The sequence below is a fragment of the Trichosurus vulpecula genome, chromosome 2, assembly GCF_011100635.1.
Source record: "Trichosurus vulpecula isolate mTriVul1 chromosome 2, mTriVul1.pri, whole genome shotgun sequence".
Classification (NCBI taxonomy): domain Eukaryota; kingdom Metazoa; phylum Chordata; class Mammalia; order Diprotodontia; family Phalangeridae; genus Trichosurus; species Trichosurus vulpecula.
This window is the reverse complement of record NC_050574.1, coordinates 42,239,502-42,257,771: the sequence shown is the minus strand read 5'-3', so window position 1 is coordinate 42,257,771 and position 18,270 is coordinate 42,239,502. Positions and strand designations below refer to the sequence as shown.

The following is an 18,270-nucleotide window of genomic DNA, read 5'->3' as shown; positions in this document are numbered from 1 at the left end:
GGTAAGCAGTATGGCACCGCTCCTGCTGGTCTTGCATAATTCCTTTGATGGTGTTTTCCTGGCGCTGAGGTCTCCACTAAGTGAGGCTCCAAGGGGCGTTAGGTTGTGGAGCCCTTCTCTGCTGATATCCTACAGCTTCTCCCCAAGGGGAACAGTGGGCTCTTGCCCTCTCTTTTAGACAGATGAGGCCATCACACATCCAGGCACTGGAATAGGGAAAATCCCTTAGCTGCTTTTTCACTCCTATGACAAGGACCAGTATACTGTCAGTCATCTTGGTCTTGGCTATGATAGGCTTTTCTTTTCCAGAAGGAGATTCCTCACCCCGGGGACCAAGCTCGTGGGAATCCAGAAACAGTAGTGCCTGGAGGCATTGCCTATTCTTTTTAAACTCCACTGCCTGCTCACCATGGGCAGCTGCTTTGTATGAAAGCTTTATCTGACTCAGGGTTGGAAAGTCCTGGTAACTCCTTGCTTACTATCTGATCACCCAACTGCATCTGTTCGTTAGCATTTTAGAGTGTGCCCTTCCAACAAACCAAGGGCTCTGGGTCTAAGGCACATCCACCTCAGCCCTGCTTCCTCAATCGGAAGTTTCATTTTGGTATCCAGGGCCAATGAATGAAGTGGACAAAGCCCTTAGACAGAGCCGCCCGGAGGCATGGCCCGTGTCCTACACTGGCATTCTGTGTTAAGGATACTCAGAGCCCTTCTCCCTGACGGTCTATGATCCAAGGGACCTCTCAGTTCTGACGTTCCATGTTCTGAGGGCCCATCCAGCTCTGATAGTTTGTGATTCTTCCAGTAATAATAATAATGAGAAATATAATAGCAATCGAGGCTCTGATACTTACTGGCTGTGTGACCTTAAGTTACTTTCCTCTGTTTCCTCCCCAAAAAGGAGGTTGACTAAATGACCTCCCAGGTCCCTTTCAGCTGTAAACCCTGGGATCCTACGATCCCCCTCCCCCAACACACACCCCCAACTTTGTCCCCGCCTTTCTCCCCCCTCCTTCTGGGCTCCCCAGGCTCCGCCCCGCGCTCTCATTAGGCGGCAGGGGGCGGGGCCGGGCCGGGCGGTGCAGGTGCGGGGCCGGAGCAAGCCAGCAGGCGGGAGGGAGGGAGGGTGGGAGGGAAGGAGCGGGCCGGGAGCGAGCGGCGGCGGCGGCGGCACCACCATGGGCCCGGCCCGGCGCTTCCCGTGGCCGCTGCTGCTGGTCTGGGCGGCCGCGGCCGGGACAGGTAGGGAGTGGGGTATGGGCGCCGTGCTGGGGGGAGAGGGCGGACAGGGGCAGCGGGGGGAGGACGGTCACGGCTGCTGCAAAGGCCAGAACAATGCGATCTATCCGCAGACACCCCCCCCCAGCACCCCCGAACACATCTCCGCGGCCCGAGCATCCCTCGCCGGGCGGACCCCGCACTCTCTGCCCTTTGCGCGTCTCGGCCTGCCTTCCTCTCTGCTCTCCCCTCCGCTCCTCTCCCCTCCTCATTGCCGTTTCCAATCTCTTCTCCGCTCTGCGTTGCACCCCCTGTCTCGCGTACCCCCCCCCCCTTCCATTTCCTCAGCGTTCCTTCCCTTGTCTAGCGCACTCCCCCCCACCCCTCCAGCCGGTTCCATTTCCAGTCTCCGGGCCCCTCCGCGTTCTATTCCGGGGCTCTCTCCCAGCTCCCTCCTCCCCATTCCATTTCCAATTTCCTGTCCTCTCCGCGCTCCATCCCTTTCCCCGATCCCTGGATCCATTTCGAATCTCCTGCCCGCTCTGCATTCGATCCCTGCTCTCGTGCCCCAAGCCCTCCCGGTTCCATTTCGAATCTCTGGCACCCTCCCCACTTCATCCCGAGTCTCGCGCCTCTCCCCCGCCCCCGCCGCCACACACCCCCGACAAAGAAAGAAGCCAGAGCCCGGACCTGCAGGACGGGGTGGGGAGTGAGGGGGAGACGCATCCTTGTTCTGTGTGTCCCATGCCCCGATGCGCCGCCCGGCCAGATCGGGCTTTCCTCGATGCTCGGCTTGGAGTCCAGAGGGAGAAGAAGGGGAGTGGGAGTTTGAGAGGGATGCGGCAGCCTACCTATTCCCCACCACCAGCCCCAACACAGGCACAGGCCCAGGCTTAGCCCCGGGACAAAGAGGCCCATCTTTGTCGGGCTTTCCGATCCCTCTCGTCCACCATTCCTTACAAACTGTCTCTGTCTTGCTATCGCCTCATTCCCTCTATCCTCCTCATCTTTCTAGCACTCCATTCCTTTCTTCCTGACCATGAAATCCCTGGCTCTGTCCCATCCTTGTCCCTCTGTCCCCTCCTTATCCTTGCCCTCTTCCCCCCTTTGTCCCCCTCCATCTCTCCCGTCCCTGCTTCGCACCCATGTCTCTTTCCCATCTCCATCTCTCCACTCCCGGCTTCCTGGCCCCTTCTCCATTCATGCCCTCTCTTGACCCTTGCCCCTCTGCCTTTCCCCATTCCCACCCGATTAGGGTCTGAGCTGGAGAAGTTGGGTGACAGTGAGAGACACACAATGGGGGAACTTGTATCAAGGCCAGCTCCACCAAGCAAATTCATACATTCACGCACTGGAAGGCCAATGTGAGGGAGTGAAAAGCCCTCTGGACTTGGAGGACCAAGCCTAGCGATCAGACCTCAGCTCCGCCGCTTACTTACCTATGTGACCTTGGGCAAGTCTTGCTTTGGTCCTGGTTTTCTCCCGCTGACAAATGACGGGGGAGTCGATACTCCAGCCTCCCCCTTCTATGTTCTAAGCTCCCTTCTATCTTGATGCTCTATGTTCAAAGGTCTCTTCCATCTCAGATGTCTTGTAGTTCTGTGATATACAGGGATCTCCACACATAGCCTCCTCCTTGACAGATTCTTAGCCCTTCACAGACCAGTGGGATAGAGTGTCCTGATGGGGCCTCCTGGTGAGGCCACTCAAGAGGTACATAGTGTTTGTGTTGGGACTTGCTGAGCCTAAGATCAGTCAGAGTTTGGTGTTCTCATAGGTTTAAGACAGCTAAGATCTGGTGCCATGGAAAGAACCCTAGGCTGGTAGCCAGGAGAACTAGATTTGTTTAGTCTTGCCTCTGTCCCTGACTTGTGGGACCCTATCAAATCCCTTCTCCCCTCTGGGCCTCAGTTTCCCTCTCTGACTTGAAGAGTGGAAGACTGGAACTCTAAGGTCTTTACCAAGTCTGACATGCTACATTCTTCTTAGCCCTGACATTCTTCTGGCCTTAACAATTTATATTCTAAGTTTCCTTCTAAAATCTCACCTAATATTCTATGTTTTGACATTCTGTGGCTTAAGGTCCCTTCTGGCTCTGACAGACCATGAATTCTATTGTCCTTTCCAGTTCAGACATTATATATTCTAGCTTCCAAGACCTTTTCCAAATCTATATTCTCTTGCTTTCAGGGCACAGGCACCTCCAGGCTCAGGTCCAAAGAACCAAATGCCTGGCATCTCTGGCATCAGAGTATCCTCTTCCTAGGTCTGTCCCAGAGACATATAACACCATTTCGCTCATTCATTGCCATTCTGCATTCCTTCACCATCCCTGCAACATGGTTTCCTCCAATCTTCTGACAGTCAGGTTACAATTTCCATAGTACTTATATCTTCACAGAATCATGAGTTCTTCAACTTTCAGAGTCACAGACTTTCAGAATACAAAATCAAAGCTTTAGAGTCCTATCCTAGAGTCTTAGACTTATACCCTCACCATCAAAGACTCACAAACCAGAGGTTGTTACATTCAGGCTCCAGAATCTGAAAAGATTCCTGAGTTCTAGCCTCTTCACATATACTCTGAGCTCTGCCAAGACTCATTCACTCTCTATACCTTGGAGAACTAGGCTCTAAGAACAACTCATAAACCCTATAGACTTCTAATCATAAGCTCTGAAATCTGGAGCCTCAGTTCTATAAAGCATAGCTTTTAGAATATGAAAAGACTCAGACTCTAAACTTGTACCGATAGGCTCTAGAATCTCAACCTTATGAACTCTAGAATCTTAGATTCTGGGTCTCACACTGGGTCTTAGAATCTCGGAGAGAAAGACAGTCATCCAGATTCTACTGAATTTGAGGGTGGGTGCCTTCAGGGCAGTGCCTTAATCTTATAAGTAAACTTTCCCTGGAAAGAACACAGTGAAAGGCCAGTTGTAATGTGATAGAAAGTGTCCGTGCCTGGGAGTCAGAAGAACTGAGTTCGAGTTCTGACTCTCCACTAGAGATTCACAGTTTGGTCTTGGGGGAATCCCTCCCACTCTCTGTGCCTCAGTTTCCCCACCTGGAAAATAAGAAGGTTGTGCTTGATCATGTGTCTATGGATCTTTCTAGCTTGGACATGTTATGACCTTGTCTCCAGATTTTACAGACTTGGGGTGAGGGAATGACTAAGGAAAATACTCACCCTTTAGGCTACTGGGAGCTGGTCTGGAGCCTCTGATCTGGCTCTGAACCTTTTCTCTAGCTCTCCCCAACACAGAGCCACCCTACTTGCCACTCTGGGAAGGACATTTGAAAGGTACTAGAGGGAAGAAAGGATACACAGAAACACCAAGAGATAAGTGGAAACAGAAACACACAAAGAAACAGAAATAGAGATGGCTAAACCACAAAGACCTTCAGTGGTCACCCCCACCCCCACCCCACAGGAAAACTGGCTGATGTGTGCCTTGCTATGGAAACAGAATTCTGTTTTTTTTTTTTTTTGAATGGGACCCTTCTGAGTGGGAGGAAGCTCTGGGTTTGGGTGACTGTTGGGGTGGGGTGGGGGGAGGAAGAGAGGGAAATGTCAGGGGGGAAAATGTCCAAATCCTTCAATTCTGCAATTCTAAGGGCTGGAGGGAGAGGGGGAGGTCAGGACACTTGGGTCCCTGGTGGGTCTGGTGCGGCCTGGGGGATAAGGATGCCTCGGTCCCCGAGGTGACTGAGCTGGGGGTGGTTAATGCCGTGCGAGGCAGCTCTGTCCCCGCCAGGACAAAGCAGGCTTTCTCTCCCCCAGGGAGGCAGATAGACAGACCTATTAGTTCCCAACCCCTCATGGCACCAGGGAACTTTTCCCCCATAGCCCCTAGTCTTCAAGAACGGAGACATTCTGATGCCCACCCCTGCCAGGACCCAAGTAGTCTGACCTATTCCTCTCCAATCCCCAGGTGCCTAGGCTAGTCAGAGTGCTTCCTGAGTGACATATTGGGACACCTCGGGGGAAGCCTCCTAGTAATCCCCGCCCCCGGCTTGGGCTTCAGCCCAGCATCTTGGGAGCTCAGGGAATCCCAGGAATGCGGGGGCCACAGGGGGGCTTTGTGTGACTCCAACTGCTGACTCAACCTTCCCACCCCCACCAACATTTCCCTGCCAGACCCAAGAGTCTGGGTCCCTTGAGGAGCAGGGCCTGGGGGTCCAGAAACCTCAGTCTCTGACTGGATGAGAGCTTGGTATCCTGGGTCTCTTCGGGGCTTAAATTCAGGGCACCCAGATTCCTGGGTGACTCAGTGACTGGGAGCTCTAATACCTGGATTCCTGGGACATTGAAAGCCCATACACCTCAGTCCCAGGGAGACTATATGTTAGTATCCCTAGGTCCTTGGGAGACTAGATGTCAGAGAGCTCAGATGCCTGGGTGCCTCGGAGGCTGGGAAGCCAGATGATACCTGGTCCATGGTAGCTGAGACACCTAACTTCCTGTGATACCTGAAGCTCAAACTGAAGTCCTTGGGAGACTGGGTGCCCAAGAACCCCAGTGCCTGAGTCTATAGCACAGTGGGAGCCCAGGTACCTGGGTCTCTGAGATGAAGGTGGAGGGAGGGCTGTTCAGGAGCCTGGGTAATGTCAGTGAGAGTCCCTAAGCTGGAGATGGAAGGGGAATTCAGTTGCCTGGGGCCTTGAAGTGGGGTGAAGGGGCTCTCAGGCGCCTGGGTTCCTTAAGGGAGAGGTCCCTTTGGATGCCTGGGTCCTTAAGGTTGGAGGATGAGGAGAAGGAGGATCTGGCGCCTGGGTCTGGGAGATTGGGGGTGGAGGGCAGTCAGGAGCTTGGGTCCCTGGAATACAGGCGCCTTTACACCCAGAGCTGGAATAATCGGGGCTTTGTGCAAAGGATGCTCCGGACTCGGCCATTGACGGGGGGGGGAGGTGGGGGGCGTGGAATGTACCACCTCCAGAAACCTGGGGGGGTTGTTCAGAATCTTGGGAGTTGAGGGGGGGGTATGACCTTCTCCGCTGAGCGACCTTGAGCCTCCCGCGGGGATTCGCTGACTCAGCGTGAGGGGCGCGCCCCCCTTCTCTTCCTTTTTGATTCCCCCCTTCCCTAGGATCGGTCCATCACCACGGAGACCCGATTGGTGACAGTTGGGGCCTGGATGCCTGGGTCCCTGAGGGTGGGGGAGGTCAGGACTCCTGGGTCCCTGTGAAGTCGGGGCTGGGGGATCAGCATAGTTGGTTCTGCGAGGGGAGGGGAGGGAACTGGGGAATCAGGACGCCTGGGACTCAAAGCAGAGTGGAAAACAGAAGAGAATGACTCTTGGGTTCTTGTCCCTTTCCTTCCCATCCCTCTCTTTTTCTCCTCCTCCTCCTGCTGCTCCTGGCACTATCTCTATGGCAATGCCCCGGCGCTGTCAACACAACCTTAGGTTTAAAGGGCCCGCGCCCATAGCCTGAGCCCTCTGGCCCAGCCTCCTCCCTAAGGCCTTCAGTGTCGCCCCTCCCCCTTTCCACCCCCCACCCCCCACACGCACTCCCAATGGACACAAAGGCTCTGGGGACATTAACATTCCTGCCACGAGCCCAGCTTGTTACTGAGACTGGGAGGGAGACACACAGAGACCCCCCAGGGACGGGAGGGGGATGGGGACCAGGAAGGAGATGGGACTGGGGAGGGGTAGAGGGGAGAGATGGAAATGCAGAAGAAAATGAAGATGGAATGGGATAGGAATAGTGATGGAGCATCTGAATTGGGGAGGGGAGGGAATGGCTAGGGTAGGGGAAAAAATTAACTGGGATATGGGTTGTTACGAGCTGTGGAGATAAGCTTTCTAGATAAATAAAATGGGTAAAATTGGGGTGGAAATGTAGTTAGGGGTACGGTGGGGATGGACTAGGGATGGGGCATGTCTTAGGGGTGGAGAGAGGAAAAAAGATAAGAAGTTGGATTGGTGGAAATGTGGCTGGGAATAGAGATGGAGGATAGCTGTGGAGCCAGGGAGGGGAGATGTACTGGGTTGGGGATGGAGATGAGGAGTAAGGTGGGCTTGGGTTTAGCCACAAGGGTGATGAAGGTACAGAAATAGGCAGAAATGACTGAATGGTAGTTCTGTGCCTGCCTGTGAAGGCTGTATATCTCAATGTACCTCTGGTGACCAGGGTCCGCCCAGGGGGTGCAGACTGAGAATGTGACCGTAGCAGAGGGTGGGGTAGCAGAGATCACCTGCAGACTACACCAGTATGACGGGTCCATCGTCGTCCTCCAGAACCCAGCCCGGCAAACACTCTTCTTCAATGGCACCAGGGGTGAGGCATGCCTGGGGCCCTGCTGGGGTGGGAGACTAGGAGATTAGTAAACCTGGGGCCCTGGGTGGCAACTGCACCTGGGACAAGTCCCCACAAGCCCTAGATTCATTCCAGCCCTGGTGTCTAAGCTATGGAGGGAAGGATGGGTCAGTGAGAGGATTAAAAGGGGAGAGGGGAGAGTGTGGTCTAGGGTGGGGAGGTTGACTGAGATAGTGGTGTGGGTTGAGTCAGCAGAGAAAGTAGCCAGCTGTGGGAGAGTGGGAAGACAGAGTTGAGGGAGCAGGGAGTCAGGGCACTTGGGTTTTTTCTCACCCCTGTGATCTCCTCCTAGCCCTAAAGGATGAGCGTTTTCAGCTGGAGGAGTTCTCCCCCAGAAGGGTCCGAATAAGGCTCTCGGATGCGCGGCTAGATGATGAGGGTGGCTACTTTTGCCAGCTGTACACAGAAGACACCCATCACCAGATTGCAACCCTCACTGTGCTTGGTAAGCCTGAGAGACTCTGAACCCTGCTTACCTTTGAATCTCTGTGATGTCAGACCTTTGGTTAGTGTGACCTCAGATTTGTTGCCTATCACCAGTTTGATCTCTGAGCAGAATTACTCTGACTCACAAGACTTCCAACCCTCTGCCCTCTCATTGTAAGACCAGGACGTTGATGTGCTCATCCATTTACCCACAAGTTTATGAAGTTCCTACCGTGTGCAAGGCATCGTGCTAGACAACTGGAATCCAATCAGTCGATAAGCATTTGAAAATGTAAAAAGAAAAAATGAAACAGGTCCTATTTATTAAAGAAGCTTGAATTCTACTGGGGGAAACCAAAATGTCTATTTCTATGGATAGACAGCTACGTGGTGCCATAGTGAATAGAGCACCAGGCCTGGAGTCAGGAAGAAGACTCATCTTCCTGAGTTCAATTCTGGCCTCAGACACTTAGTAGCTGTGTGACCCTCAAGAGTTACTTAACCCTGTTTGCCTCAGTTTCCTCATTTGTAAAATGAGCTGAAGAAGAAAATGACAAACCACTCCAGTATCTCTGCCAAAAAAAAAAATGAAATGGGGTCATGACTGAACAATAGCAATGGATAGACATGACAACCAGCTGACTCAAGGTAACCTTGGATGGAGAAGGCACTAGCAACTGAGGGGACCAGGGAAGCCTTACTACAAAAGGGATGCTTGAGTTGAGTCAAAAGAAACCAGGCACCCCAAGAGGCAAAGATGAAGAGGGAAAGACTTCTAAGCCCCCTTTTCTCCTCTGACACTGCCACCACCCTGGTGCAGACTCTCATCACCTCCCACCTGGACTAGTGCACCAGCCTGCTGGTGGGTGCCTGTCTCAAGTCTCTCCCTACTTCAGTCCATCCTGCACTCAGTCACCAAAGTGATCTTCTTAAAGCACAGGTCTAACCATGCCATCCCCCTACTCAATCCAATAACTCCATCTTACCACCAGTATTAAATATAAAATCTTCCATTTGGCATTCAAAGCCCTTTGTAACCTGCTCCTCTCCCCCCAACACACACACACACACACACACACACACACACACACACACACACACTTCCAGGATTCTTATACCTTAAACTCCCTCTCTGCAAGTCCTGTGACTGGTTTCCTTCATGATCCTCATTCAAGACATCTCCCCAATTCAGGCATTTTCTCTAGCTGTCCCCCATTCCTGAAATGCTCTCCCTTTTCCCTTCTGCCTCCTGACTTCCTTTAAGTCTGAACTAAAAACCTTTCCTGATCCTCCTTAATTCTAGTGCCTGTATTCTGTTGCTTACCTCCAATTTATCCTGCCTCTATGAAGCTCTTAAGGAGTTGTCTGTATGCTATCTCCCCTATTAGTCTGTGAACTCTTGGAGAACATGGACTGTCCTTGGTCTTTCTCTGTATTCCCAATTCTTAGCACAGTGCCTGGCACATAGACATGCATGTCTATTTAATAAGCAGAGGGGCCACAAATATGGTAGATAGAGTATCATGTGTGAGGAAAGGCAAGCAATCCAATATGGCAGCCATATACAGTAGATGGAGATGAGGAGTTACATGTGTTGCCCTCATGGAGCCTACCTTTCATGGTGGGAAGGGAAAACATGTATAGATAAGTAAATTCAAATAGGTAAGTAAATTCAAAATCTATACAAAGTAGTGGGGGGGAGGGAGGGAGGCATTAATAATTGATGGGTTCAGGACAAGCTTTTTGAAGGTGAGGGTTTGGAAGAGGTACAGGTGAGAAGATTGGGAACAGCCTATGCAAAAGAGAGATGAGAGAGAGATGGGATGATTTGTGTGCCAAAAAATGCCAACATTCTCTCCAATGGGGAAACTGAGCCCCAGAGAGATTAGGCATATAGTTGCTTAATAAATGTTTATTGGCTGACTGACCAGTAAGAGCTCAGATCTGCATTGTCTCCAAATCTAGGTGGAATGTTTTGCCTGCATCCCCACTCATCTCCCGACTGTGGGCACTGAGGTCCCCTCTATCTCTTGTTGCAGTGGCCCCAGAAAACCCCATAGTTGAAGGTCGGGAGCAGGCTGTGGAGGGCGGTGAGGTGGAGCTGAGCTGTGTTGTGCCTCGATCCCGACCTCCAGCAATGCTTCGATGGTACCGGGACAGAAAAGAACTCCGAGGTCAGAGGAGGCTGAAGGAGGGCTTGGGTGTTCGGGAGGGGAAGGGGAGGGGGAAGGGAAAGGGTACAGCCAGAAGATGGTCTGGTCAGTTTGGTCCCTTTTTCTCAAGAAAAGAGTGATCCTTGAGGGCTGAACCATAGGGGAATATGAGGGGGTGAATTGGGAACTGCACCCCAAGGGAACTGGCCTCCTTGGGCAGGTGTGGACAGCCGGCAAGAGAACGGGAAGGTGTGGAGTGTGGCCAGCACAGTTCGCTTCCAAGTGGACCGGAAGGATGATGGCGGCATCGTCACATGTGAGGCTCAAAATGCAGCCCTCCCTCCAGGCCACAGCAAGCAGACTCAGTATGTGCTGGATGTCCAGTGTAAGTGACCAGGCTCTGGGGGAGAGGGCACAATACCCAAAACACAACAGATCAAAGGATGTCCTAGCCTAAAGGAACTTTGGACACTATTCACTTTCACTACCATTTTTGATGGATAGAGAAATTGAGGCTCAGAGGAAATTTTACAGATGGGGAAATCAAGGCCCAGAGAGCTCAAGTGACTCACCTAAAGTCACACAACCAGCTCTCCCCTATCCATAGTCTAGTTCAACCTCATCCTCAGGAGCAACGCTATCTTAGCTCTCAGCTTCAGTAAGTGTGATGCTACATCAGATACTAGAAATGACAAAAATCATAGGTCTTCAGGAGAGTTCCAGAATCGAGTTTGGTCCAGTTTAGGAGGGAAGTCCTTAATATGCCTGGCCCCCCAAATACAGCTCCTGAGGACTCCCCAAGGCCTAGAACATTAGAGCTGTGCAGGCTTAGACAGCAGCTGGGGAACAGGCTGTATTTAGAAGCAGAGGGGTGGCGTTTGAATTCCAGTTACTTGCCCTTTGTGACTTTGGGCAAATCACTGTATTTCCATAAACCTCAGTGTCTCATCTATAAAGTAAGTAAGTTGGACTAGGGAACCTCTGAGGGCCCTCCCAGATACAAATCTATAATATAAAAAGAATCACTAGCATTTTACATGTTGCCTCATTTAATCTTCACAACAGCTCTCTAAAGGTAGATGAGAAAACTGAGGCTATTAGAGGCAGAATTTGAACTTGGGTCTCCCTGACCCCAAGGCCAGTGCTCTCCCTCCCCTCCCCCAACCATGCCACCTAACTGTCTACCATCATCTAAGGCCCTTCTCTTTATCTGAAGGAGGCCAGACAAGGTTAAGTGACTTGCCCAAAGCCAGAAATAGCAAAGTTCAAGGCTTAGCAGTCAGGTTTCCTGATTCCTGGGCCAATCTTCTGTCCTCTACTACCTGGAAGAGGGGGAGAGGAGGGTTCTGCCATCCTGGGCAGGGTTGGAGTGGGAGGCAGGTCTGGGGTGGAGGAGAGAAGGCTCTCCATCTCTACTTGGTATTTGCTGGGCCTCTCCAGCTTTGACCTTCCTGGCTCCGTTCTGCTCGCAGACTCCCCCACTGCCCGCATCCACGCCTCCCAGGCGGTGGTGAGGGAGGGAGACACGTTGGTGTTGACTTGCGCTGTCACAGGAAACCCCAGGTCAGAGAATGGGGTGCACGGGATACTCTTAAGTGGGTTGAGGTTGGGGGGGGTGTCTGAGGGAGTTTTGGGTGCCTGGGTCCCACAGGGGTTGTGACTTGGTGGACTGGGTTACCTGGGTCCCCAAATGATTGGAGGGAAGGTCTGAGGGATTGGGATGCCTAATGGAGCAGTAGACTGGGGGATCAGAATGCCTGGGTCCCCCAATGGAGGGAGAAAGAAGGGTCTGGGAAACAGATGTCTGGGGACTGGGGGGCTGGAATGCCTGGATCCGTGACGGGGGAAGGGAGGTCTGGGAAACCGGGACTCCTGGGTCCCTTAAGTCCCAAAGAGCAGGGACTAGGCTGGCCGGCTGCCTGGGCCCTTGAGCTCTCTGGCCCCCTCCTCGCAGGCCCGGGCAGATCCGGTGGAGCCGGGGGAACGAGTCGCTCCCCGAGCGGGCTGAGGCGGTGGCAGAGACGCTCACCCTCCCTGGCCTCACCTCCCTAGACAACGGCACCTATACTTGTGAGGCCGGGAACAAGCATGGCCAAGCTCGAGCTCTCTACGTACTGGTGGTTTACGGTGAGACAGGAAGCAGACACCGGCTCCCGAAGTGGGGCGGAGGGATCCCTGGAATAAGAGCTAGGCGGGACCAAACGCTGCATGTGCACAACGAGAGGGGCGGGGGTCTGAGCGAACGGGCTCGAAAGGTCCGCGAGTACAACCCGGGCGGGGGCAGCCGGGGAGGCGGAACTTAGCCGGGGTCCCACTGTCCCCGCGTTCGTCCTAGTAATTGTGGCTTCCTTCACTGAGCAGACCCCGGCGCGGTGGTGGAGGCACAGACCTCGGTGCCCTATGCGATCGTGGGTGGCATCCTGGCGCTGCTCGTCTTCCTCATCATCTGTGTCCTGGTGGGCATGGTCTGGTGCTCCGTGCGGCAGAAAGGTGAGTTGGGGCGGGGCCGGGATGCCTGGAGGAGGCGGGGCTAGGGGGTCACTGATTGGCGAAAATCAGACGAGGCGGGGCTCGTGCATAACAGTAGAAAGCGGATAAGGTGAGGGTTAGAGGCCGTGTCTCTGGTCTCGTTCCAGTTGGTTCTATTCTCCTATCCCTGTCCTTCCCCGCTCGAATTTCTTGCGTCTGTGCCTTTGGTTACCCGCTCTGTTTCCTAAACCTATCTCTGGCCCCGTGCTGTCTCTCTATGCCTGACTGTCTCTGATTCTTTGTGTTTCTATGTCTCTGTGGCCCGTCTCTCCTGAGCTCATTCCCCGTTTCTCTCTTTGTCCCCATTCCCCCACCTTCCACAGGTTCCTATCTCACCCACGAGGCCAGTGGACTGGATGAGCAAGGGGAGGCCCGCGAGGCCTTTCTTAATGGGGGCGATGGACATAAGCGCAAAGAGGAGTTTTTCATCTGACCCTTCCCTGTGTCCCCGGCCCTAGCCCTGGCTCTGGCCCTGGCCCAGGCAGGGTCTCACCAGTCCAGGACGGAACCAGCAAAGACTTTGACCTGGGCCAAGGGCCATTTGGGAGTTTTCCCCATCCCTAACGTCTAGCAAGACAGGGAGGCCGCACCTGGGCCCTAGTGAGGGGGGTTAGGGCTGGGGGCCAGATGTTGAGATGCCTAAGGGGGTGGGAATTGGGGGATCAGGACACCTGGGTCCTCAAAGGGGCAGGGAGTGGGGAATCAGGGTGTCTTGAGTCCCCCAGAAGGGGATAAGGTTACTTGAGTCCCCGAGAAGAGGAAACCTGGGTCTCTGATGGGCCAGGGGCTGACACTTGGGTCCAGGGTGGGGGTAGGGGGTGGGAGTAGGGGTAGAGACTGGGGGAGGGGGGGTGGCAGGGTTGGGGAGCACCCTGGGGTGGGGGTAGGGGACTTGTCTTCTCCGGGATCCCTCCCTAGGCGCTGTGCCAGCCATTGTGAGAGTCCCACAGACATGGGGACTGCTCTTTGCAAAGCCATGTTCGCACGGTTGGGGGGGAGGGATGGGGATTCTGTGTCTTTGTCATAACTCGTGATGGGGGAGGAGGGCCTGTCCCCCTCTCCAGGCCCCACTCCTGCCCACAGCTTGGGCTCCCCCTACCCACCACATGCCTCCCCTGGATCCCCTCTCCCCCAACCCCCAGGACTCCCACAGGGCTCTCCCCCACCACTCCATCCCTTCTCTCCTTCTCCAGGCCTCCAGGGGGAGGGGCCCAGGGTCCACGTGTGCGTCTCTGTGGTTTTATATATAATATATTAAAAAAATGAAAAATCTGTATTAAAAAAATCAGATTTCACCCCCCCACCACCACCATGATCCACCCCCATTCCAGGCCTTTTTCTTGTAAAAACACGTTTTGTACGGGGGGGAGGGGGGTACGGAGGGGGTGGCAGCCCCACTAACCACCATTAAACTAAGGAGAGATTAAGAGATTGCTCAGTTGTCTATCTGGGGGGAGTGGGGCTGGAAGGAGAGCAGCTGGATTCGGAGCGGGGAAGATGCCGCCCTGTGAAGGGCGGAAGGAGCGATGTGGGAAAAGCCTCGAGAAAGAGAGAAACTGGAGAAAGTGTTTAGGAAGCCCACGGAAAAGAGTGGGAGCTATTACTGGGGGGCTGCGCGGAGGGGTGGGGAAAGTGGCGAAGCCCCCAGGGTGTCACGTGGAGGAGCAAGGGGAAGGCTGTAGGACTTTCTCTAGGGGAAGGGCCTGAATGGGGTGAGGGGTGTAGGTAAACTGGGGACCCTGGATTAGGTGACCCAGAGTTGGGGGGATGCCCCGGGGAGAGTATGCCCTTCCCTGCAGAGAACAGCGATGGGAGAGAAGCTGGAAGGGTCAGCAGAGGGACCACCCCCTGGCTAGAGGCGGAAACCTAGGCATTACACACCCCCTCTCCCAATTCCGCCCAAGTCGTCCTGCGCATGCTCTCTGGCCCGGGCCACAGACCTCCCCCTCCCCACCGCCCCGGGCTCTGCAGAACCGAAATGCAAATCGCTGCGCCCCAGCGAGGCCCAGCCCGACGATATGCAAAGCTGACCTCCCCACGGGCCCGGGCACGTGCGTGAGCAGACCCGCTTTCCCAGCAATCCCGGGGCTAGCGCGCAGTAGTCACCGAGGACTCGTCCCGACCCCTGCCCAGCTCAGGACCTGGGGCTGGAAGAGCGCTTAGAGATCTCCTAGTGCAACCACGTCACTTTACACTGGGGAGACGGGAGAAGACGGGGGTACGCTCCCCAGCCCCTGGCCCTGCCCCGCTTTGGTAAAAGAACGCGCCTTCCCCAGCCCTCCACCGGGGGCGGTGGCGAGAGAAAGCCCCCTCCCCTAGCCACGGAGCCAAGGCCCAGCCCCGGTTCTACCAAGCCTAGGAAGAGCGGGGGAGGCAAGACCCTCCAGGGGTCTCGGATGACCCGCTCCTGCCGCAGCTTCCCCCCGCGCCCCGGCCGGGATGGTCTGGACCACCGCGCAGGCGCCCTGGGGCCTGCCTGCCAGCCGCTCCGCGTTGCCCCCCGCCCGCCGCCGTCGCCGTCGAAGTTCGCTTTGCGCAGGCGCCGGGCCCCTGCGTGCTGCCGCCGCCGACCGGAGCTAGCGGAGCGAGGTCGCCAGCGGTGGTGAGTGCCCGGGGGAGGGGAGGGGCGGGGCGCGCGCGCGGGGCATGTCGGGAGCCCGTGGGGCTGCTTCCGCGCGCCCTCCCGCCGGCCCCGCCCCTCCCGCCGACCTGGGAGCATGGCGGCGCTACGGGCCCTTTGTCCCGGGGCACGCTGGGGCACGGTGGCGGAGAGGGGCCACCGTGGGGCATCCTGGGAGCTGGGGGCTGGCAGCCCCGCTGCATTGTGGGAAACAGGCCCTAGTGCCCCGGTGTGTTCTGGGAGCTGAGCCATAGTGCCCAGAAGCGTCCTGGGAGCCGGTCCTCTCTATCCCCGTTAATGGTGGGTAGTGGGACCCACTGCCCCAATTTGTTGGGGGAGCTGGACCGATCCGACCCCTGGCGTCGTGGGGGCCCAGCCCACCACCTCGGTGTCTCCTGGGAGCGGGATCAGACTCGGCCTGTGCTTACTGGGAGCGCGGACGACATACGCTGGCGCATCATGGGCCCGGTGGTCTGGCCTGGTACCCGGAGCAGAGCCTTGTAGGATCTGGGCCTGGGTGCAATGGGCATCTCGGGGGGAGTGCTGCCACCCTGTCTTTGTGTGGCATGCACACATCATGGCAGCCTCGGGTCCTGGGCCCTGCGCATTCTGCGAGCGGTGCATCCATTCCGCGAGCGGTGCATCCATTCCGCCAGCGGCGCACCCATTCCGCCAGCGGCGCACCCATTCCGCGAGCGGCGCACCCATTCCGCGAGCGGCGCATTCATTCCGCGAGCGGTGTATTCATTCCGCGAACATTTATTAAGTGCTTGCTGTGTGCCACGCACTGTGCGAAGCGCCCAGGATACAAAATGAGGCCGAAGACAGCCGGTGCTCTCAGGGAGCTTACAATCTAATGCCAATATATACAGTACAAAGCAAGCTGTATATAGGCCGGATGGCCCTGGAGCACCCATTGACATCGCAGGGTCGTGGTGCGCCAGGGCATCCTCAGCCATCCCTCCCCCGGAAGGCCTTATTGACACCCCCCCCCCCAGTCCATAGGCACAGGAGCGTCTCCTCTGGGCCTCTCCCTTTTGGAGCCACCTGGGTCTCTGGGCCTCAGTTTCTCCCTCTGTAAAATGGCCTGTGATTTTTCCCAGGAAAGGCTGACCCAGGACCGGGCAGAGGGTTGCTCAGGGAACGTCCAGTCTTGTTCTGAATCCCATCTCTCCTTGCTCTTCCTGCTCAGGGTTGGTGTGCAGGCCCAGGCTGCTGGCGAGAAGAAGCCCTCCTGCGGGAAGTCGGCTGGGGGGTGGAGTCCAATCTTGCTATTTCTATCACTGGTGGACGTCCCCCCTCGGAACATCCTCCCCCGACTCCCCCGGTTCCCCCGACTCCCCCGGTTCCCCCGGCTCCCCCAGCTCCCCCAGCTCCCCCAGCTCCCCCGGCCATGACAGAGACTCGGGAGACTGCTGAGACTGGGGGCTATGCCAGCATGGAGGAAGACGATGAGGAGCTGTCCCCAGGTGAGGTGCTGAAACCTGTTTCTGCTGAGGAAATGCCTTTGTGGGCCCCTGGCGAGCACTCTTGCACACACACACCCACCCACCCCGGGGCATTCAGAAAAGGCCAGTGGGGGAGACCAGCTTTAGCTCTCTAGGTCTTACCTGTGACTTCTCTGACTTCCCCCTTCTTGGCAGGTCCAGAGCACCCTTCCGATTCAGACTACACCCTCTCGGAGCCTGACTCAGACGAGGATGAAGAGGAGGAGGAGGAGGAGGAGGAAACAACAGATGACCCAGAATATGATCCTGGCTACAAGGTGAAGCAGCGTCTTGGTGGGGGGCGAGGGGCGCCCTCTCGGAGGGCCCCTCGGGCTGCCCCACCCCCAGGGCCCCCACCCCAGCCCTGCACCCTGTGTGGCCGCCCACCCCCGGGGGAGGGGGCTGCAGCCCCTGGGGGCCCACCCTGTCGGCTGTGTCGCCCAGCTGCCCCCCAGGCAACACCCGCTGCCCGCGCTGCCGCTCAGCGCCAGGTGGGTGAGGAGGAGGATGAAGAAGAGGATGAGGATGAAGGGGCCACCTCCACTGGAGGTGATGGGCCCCCTGGGGATGAGGGGGGTGCTTATCACTGCACAGAGTGTGAGGATTCATTCGACGATCTTGGGGAGCTGCATGGCCACTTCATGCTGCATGCCCGAGGGGAGGTGTAAGGCTGACCCCTCCTTAGAGGGTGGGTATAGGGCTGAGATAAGGGATCACTGGGGGATGTGAAACCGCCAATCAAGTCTTTGTCTTCTGAACAGTAGCTGTGTTAGGGTTCAAATAAAACCAGATTTCTGTGTGCAATGGTGTCTGTGCAAGTCTGACCCTTAGCTTTTGACCTCTTCTGTCCCCTCATAGAAAGTCTGAGAATCTTGGGGCCATAGACCACATCTTAGATCCACAGACATAGCACTTTAGAATTGTGTTCTTCTCATCTGGCAGTCATGGACTCTTAGGCCTTTTCAATTTCCTACAATGATAACATCTGGAACTGAAAAAGACAGTAGGGGTCCTCCAATCTGACACCCTTCCCCCCCCCCATTTTACATATGAGAAACCTGAGATTTAGATAGAACAAAGGTCACAGAGGTAGCAGGGTCAGGGCTGGAACCCACAGCCTCAGACTTGGAAGCTACTGGTCTTCGATTTTTAGACACTGCATCAACACTCAGAGAGCATTTATTAAACAAATGCTATGTGGAAGGCATTGCAGAGAATTGGGAAGGTTTAGTAGTTGTGATGGACAGCTAGTGGCACAGTGGAGAGAGTGCTGGGCTTGGAGTCAGGCAGACTTATCTTCCCAAGTTCAAATACAGTGTAATGGGGTGGGGGGTGGGGGCTGCTGAATGGAGAAAAGGGAGGATGTGGGAGAAACTCTGGAGACAGACCTGAGTAGACTTGGTGACTTAGGGGATACATAGAGGGAAAAAAATGAGGATGATTGAACGTGAGCTCGCACGGTTGGAAGGATGGTGACAAGAAGAGTGTGGGGATGCACTAGGTGTTCAGAAGT

General features: G+C 55.5%; 2 protein-coding genes across 3 annotated transcripts; both read left to right on the top strand.

Annotated features, from left to right (window-relative positions):
* Positions 1 to 1,126: 1,126 nt before the first annotated feature.
* Positions 1,127 to 14,077, top strand: CADM4 (cell adhesion molecule 4). The gene is made up of 9 exons (XM_036746100.1): positions 1,127 to 1,242; positions 7,357 to 7,503; positions 7,835 to 7,987; positions 10,008 to 10,142; positions 10,342 to 10,506; positions 11,594 to 11,684; positions 12,076 to 12,248; positions 12,483 to 12,611; positions 12,974 to 14,077. Exons 1-9 carry the CDS (start codon positions 1,179 to 1,181, stop codon positions 13,081 to 13,083), a joined length of 1,167 nt encoding a protein of 388 aa, XP_036601995.1. The 5' UTR covers positions 1,127 to 1,178; the 3' UTR covers positions 13,084 to 14,077.
* Positions 14,078 to 15,168: 1,091 nt separating this feature from the next.
* Positions 15,169 to 17,561, top strand: ZNF428 (zinc finger protein 428). Of its 2 annotated transcripts, none has more exons than XM_036746069.1 (3): positions 15,169 to 15,252; positions 16,463 to 16,739; positions 16,914 to 17,561. In XM_036746069.1, the coding sequence occupies exons 2-3, from the start codon at positions 16,664 to 16,666 to the stop codon at positions 17,423 to 17,425; spliced, it is 588 nt and encodes a 195-aa protein (XP_036601964.1). In that variant the 5' UTR covers positions 15,169 to 15,252; positions 16,463 to 16,663; the 3' UTR covers positions 17,426 to 17,561. The 2 variants fall into 2 exon arrangements, with proteins under 2 accessions (XP_036601964.1, XP_036601963.1); XM_036746068.1 differs by lacking the exon at positions 15,169 to 15,252 and adding an exon at positions 15,393 to 15,570.
* The last annotated feature ends 709 nt before the right edge of the window (positions 17,562 to 18,270 follow it).